General features: G+C 41.5%; 1 protein-coding gene across 1 annotated transcript; it reads left to right on the top strand.

Moving 5' to 3' along the window:
* Nucleotides 1–515: 515 nt before the first annotated feature.
* LOC138593895 (protein Tob1-like) lies at nt 516–3,939 on the top strand. Its single transcript, XM_069664978.1, has 2 exons — nt 516–710; nt 1,789–3,939. The coding sequence occupies exon 2, from the start codon at nt 1,951–1,953 to the stop codon at nt 2,977–2,979; it is 1,029 nt and encodes a 342-aa protein (XP_069521079.1). The 5' UTR covers nt 516–710; nt 1,789–1,950; the 3' UTR covers nt 2,980–3,939.
* Nucleotides 3,940–5,603: the final 1,664 nt, after the last annotated feature.

Consider the following 5,603-nt stretch of genomic DNA (forward strand, 5'->3'; position numbering starts at 1 on the left):
AGTGGTGACTCTCTTTTGCAGGAGCGATTGTATAAGATTATTATTATAATTAACTCCTTAGCCATAGCCATACATTCACGACGGAGCACAACCTCTGAGTACATAGGACCTTTAAAAGGGCTTGGCATCACATAAAACAGACATGAACACCATCTAAGTATTAACCAATTAACCGGGTTGGTGTGAGGGTGCTAGACTTTTTAAAAGAGAATCTTATTCTGTCAAATACGGCTTTTAAAAGATACTTTCGGTCAAACCTGCTCGAATAAAATAGGTCTCAGCACATGAAAGGCAAAGCACTACCGTAAATAGAACCATGCGTATGATTGAGCACAAAATCATCCAATAGCAGGGGGGGTTGGGATGGTTGCTTATGACGACGCAGCGTATGGCCAATAGAAACACGTTACTGGGTGTTGACCTCTGCGAGCCGCATCACCACCTCCTCCATGTCCGTGGCGGAGGACTACTATATAAACAAATCAGCCCAAGTTTTAAAGGGCAGAGTTGTAAAAACTCCCAGGCTGTGGGGAGTTAGCTTGGTAACCAACGAATCGGAATTTAACTATACCCCACAGAAGGAAAATCGCCTGGAGCATTCTAACATCATTTTGTATCTCCTCGAGAAAGCTTTACGAGAGACTGTACAAGCGTAACGTTTGCTTGACGGACTTTGGCTCGTGCAAGAAGGACCTGCTGTGAATTTCCATGTAAGTAAATATATATATATATCGACATAACATTCGTTTTATATGAGAAAGTAATGCATTGATTTATAGTTATATCATAATTATTCTCAAACTGACACGCAATAGTGCTATTGATCGTTGGTCTTAAGACAAATATTCAGGCTGTAGCCACATAGCTAATTTAAATGCTACCTAACTTAGCATGCAATCGGTCAACAAGGTCCAGATTGGAGCGGATATAATTATTTTGTCGATGTTAACAGTTACGCTAGCTGCCACTTGCTGTCCGTGCCCACATTTTATTTACCTGCTGTACACAATGTCACAGCGAGGAAACACTGATAACCAGCTGGTCGAGCTAAACATTAACCGTATCTGGCGTCCAGATAGCTAGCCTGCTACAATTCTGTTCACACCCTTCATTAAGTTGGCCAGCTAATGCTAGTTGGAGGGCTGTATCAGCGTCGAACGTGACGGGAAAGCTAGTGGTTTTTGCATTTATTGTCACTGTCGTAATGCCATTAAGCAAGTGTCTTTTGCTCCAGCTTTATGGCCGTGGTTAGACTTTGAATGTGGATTATGTAACAGCAATTCTCGTCGCAAGCTTGTACGTGCTCTCCTATCTACTGTAGCTTGGACGATGCACGGGAAAGCTGTAGAATTGCCTTGATGGCTGATTAAAAACATACTCCCACTTCGACACACGAGACAGGAGTTCTGCCTGGACATGTCCGCGTGCCAAAATGAGTCAATTGAAAATCCTTCTGACTATTGACACCTGCTATCAGATCCACCGCCCTCCGCAGAGGTCAACCACGCTCGAGTATTCTGTCACACTAGACCGCTGGGGAACGCACACTGCTGACACCGTCTCTGAGTCAGTGGCCTCTGTTTATTTATAGCTGTTGATATTGTGCAGCTGAGATGGAGCACTGCTGTGATGAGGGGGTGGTGGGGGGGGAGTGAAGGGTGAAAGCGGAGTACAAGAAGCTTGTATAGATAATATATCATGGTGTTGAATTTAAAATGTTTTTTGCGCAAACTACAAACTACAAACAACTCATAATACTTAATGTTTCTCCCTTTTTCACTGTTTCAGGATCCTGAACTTAACCCTGCTGCAGGAAGGATATTCGTTTTGGCAACAAACGCTCCATCAGTTTTTCATTACGCCGATCACTGCTGCCTTGGAGGTTTTTGCAACACTCAGAAAAAGCAACTCTGTGACAGAAGAAGACTCACCCTCGCCACTGAAGCAGCTATGCAGCTTGAAATTCAAGTAGCACTCAACTTTATTATTTCCTATTTATACAACAAACTCCCTCGACGACGTGTGAATATCTTCGGCGAAGAGCTTGAGAGGCAGCTGAAGAAAAAATATGAAGGCCACTGGTATCCGGATAAGCCATACAAAGGTTCAGGGTTCAGGTGCATCCATGTAGGGGAGAAGGTGGACCCCGTGGTGGAGCAGGCAGCCAAAGAGAGTGGGCTGGACATCGAAGACGTCCGGAATAATCTCCCTCAGGACCTTAGCGTGTGGATCGACCCGTTTGAGGTTTCATACCAGATTGGGGAGAAGGGACCAGTCAAGGTGCTATATGTGGATGATAACAATGAGAATGGGTCAGAGCTGGACAAAGAGATCAAGAACAGCTTTAATCCTGAGGCCCAGGTCTTCATGCCAATCAGCGACCCTGTCGGGGTATCCTCAGAGTCCAGCTCGCCCTCCCCTCCTTTTGGGCAGTCTGCTGCCGTGAGCCCCTCCTTCATGCCGCGCTCCACCCAGCCCTTAACCTTCACCACTGCCACCTTTGCTGCCACCAAATTTGGCTCCACTAAGATGAAAAGCAGCGGCCGCGGCAACAACGCCAACAACAACAGCAGCAGCAGTAGTAGCAAGGTGGCGCGCACCTCCCCTACCAATAACCTGGGTCTGAATGTCAACACCCTGCTGAAGCAGAAAGCCATCTCCACCTCCATGCACTCACTGTACGGGCTGGGCCTGGGTCAGCAGCAGCAGCAGCAGCAGCAGCAGCAGCAGAAAGCCTCTGCTCTCTCCCCTAACGCCAAGGAGTTTGTGTTCCCCAGCCTGCAGGGCCAGGCCAGCCCTGGAGCCGTGTTCCCCGGGGAGGGCTCCTTGGGACTCGGTCCTCTGCAGTACAACAATGCCTTTGACATGTTCGCGGCCTATGGAAGCCTCAATGACAAGTCCCTTATGGATGGTCTCAATTTCAGTCTGAGCAACATGCAGTATTCTAACCAGCAATTCCAGCCAGTCATGGCTAACTAAACTCATCATCAAGATGTTATTTATGAATGATGGTGGCTCAAAGAGAAGGAAAAACAAAACGCACACTTAGAAACTGGACTTTCAAGGATATAGTCTAGTCAGTCAAGCGCATGTGCCCAAGGGTGTTTTTACTGTGCCCCCTTGAGTTTGTTTCTACTAAAAGCTTGTTGTACAAACACATCCAAGCTTGGTTACTTCAATTCAACATGCATCGTTGTTTTTCTTTTTCCTTTTTGCCAACCAAGCACAAAATTTTTTACCATGTTGAGAAAATTCTCCAAAAACTTAAAAAAAAAAAAAAAAAAAATACAAGCTTCAAGTTTTGGCCTCTTACAGTATTTTACAGGTGGTAAGACAAGGCTGATTTTTATGAATTGGCACTACTAAGTGGGGTTACTTGGTCTTTTTCTAATTGTATAATTTAATTTAGTACAGAGTTTGTAAGATATCAGAGTATATATTGTTTCTATGACATGGTGTTGCATTTATATCTTTTTACTACTCCAGTGATCTGTGATGGCTGCAGCAGCTTTTCCTTATTTTTTCTTTTTTTAAAGATAATTGTTAAAGAAATCCATCTTTAAAAAAAAAAATACATCAAATATTCTGAAGATTGTGTACAGAGTATTCCTTAGTGGTGGAATTCAAGTGTAGGAATATTTGCTTTTTCTGAAAGATGAATTGTATTTTCTGTTAAGAGGTTAAAAAGATTTTGCTATACTATGGACAAAATGTAATCGTATGAATATTAATTTTGTACCTACATTGTGCAATACTTGATAAAAAATACGGTATAACAAAGTATTTTGAGTCAGTGTCTTACATGTCAAGAGGGACTGAAATAGTTTATATTGTTAAGTTTGTATTAAATGCTTAAAAATTATATGCTTGTCTTTATTTTTTTTAATTTCATATTTGCACCCTGGTCTTTTTAATAAAATAAACTACAGTTGAACATGATCTGTGGAAAGCGGATTTTTATTGAAACATAACAGTGACTTCTGTTCTTAATATTTAACCAGGAGCAGACTTTGCTGTTGGGCAATCCTCTGCCTGAGCAGATAATGGTGTTGATGGTCACATGCTAGGAGTTGCCTCTTTGTGTCATAGGGGCAACTTGAGGTTAAAATGGAGGCTTGACTGTGCTATCTGTCTGTGGCAACACAAAGCCTGTAGCTTATGAACTGTAAACGTTGGATCACTTCAGGGATTGGAGGTGGAGGTTAATGTCAGTAACCAGGAGGAGCAGCCATGTGACATTGTGGCTGTGAAGACAGGTGGAGAGCTATTTATGGTCTGTCACACTCATTGTAGCAGTATGAACCATCGCCTTTCACTTAAAGCTGCTGCCTTTGTTTGTTTTGAAGGTGGATACGTGTTTGTGTTTCTGTTGGCAGTTATTTTCTCTTCATTGAAATGCATGAAAACAATATATGGCAAGTCATACATCATAAGCAGTGGGCATTTTGATCAATGGAGCACACGACACAAAATGCCTTTCTTTTAGACAAACAAATTTAATGCACTTACATTTATTGATAAAAGGTTTTCCTTAAATGAATGAAACATACAGAAAATATTATTTCAGGTTTAATTATCCGTTATGATTCATCAATTTCTGCTGAATTGGGAAAGTGTTTGTATAGGCTTGAAACACCAGTAACAGTATGCTAGAGCGTTGTGATCACACTTGGCTTTATTGCAGTCTTGGATGTGAAGGAAGAGTCGCATTAAGAACAAGCCAAACATTCAAATTCCAACCACGTTACTTGCCAGAGACATGACCACATTTGCAATCATGTATGACTCAGAGGTCTGAGAAGGAAAATGGCTTTCAAGATTCCTGCTCTCCACTTCCTCATAGACTAATGAACACTGAAGTGTCGTTATGGCTGAACCTTAATACACCTAAAGCCTGTTTTATATGCTCATAAATGACCACATTATACGAGTGTTTACAAGTTGCCTTTATGGGGTTGTTATGTACTGTCCTTCTGTCCAGTTATACTGTTTCTTGGTTTGAGAAGAATAACTCGGATCCTTTACTTCAGGTAAAATGTAAATGAAACAATGCAACAAAGTAAAATGCTATACTCCACCACTTAAATCCATACTATACTTGCATAAAAATACTGCATTAAATCAGATAAGTGTACTTAAAATATTAAAAGTAATGGTACTCAACCTGCCATTTTAACTCATTATTTATTTTATATTATTGTTCGATGGCTAACACTGATACATCAACATGTAAGAGACACTTGACCATTAAAGCTCGTCAACATTAAGCTAGTTCGTACTTTTTATCCAGTTCCGTTGTCAAGTAGGTCTCAACCTCGGGGTTGGGAACTTTGTTACAAGATGAATCTGAGTTTGTGAAATGATTGACATGAGATTATTAAAGGGGAATTTAGGTGTTTTTTAATCTTGGTCCTGTCTTTACATATTTCATACATTAAAAATGATGACATTATTTTACATATTTTATTTTTTGACACGTTTTAAATGAAATGTAGATTGCTTTAGCCGGCAGCTTCCAAACGGCTGTAATGGCAGCAGGTCAAATGCCCCTGATGGAAATGAGTCCACTAGCAGTGCTTGTTTTACCACTGACGGGCTCATAC

Source organism: Semicossyphus pulcher, unplaced genomic scaffold (genome assembly GCF_022749685.1).
Source record: "Semicossyphus pulcher isolate SPU_LCO1_2020_fin unplaced genomic scaffold, fSemPul1.0.p SCAF_16, whole genome shotgun sequence".
NCBI lineage: Eukaryota > Metazoa > Chordata > Actinopteri > Labriformes > Labridae > Semicossyphus > Semicossyphus pulcher.

Bases quoted from the DNA above. Each gene is read 5' to 3' on its own strand.
- LOC138593895 (XM_069664978.1), top strand. From the start codon at position 1,951: ATGCAGCTTGAAATTCAAGTAGCACTCAACTTTATTATTTCCTATTTA.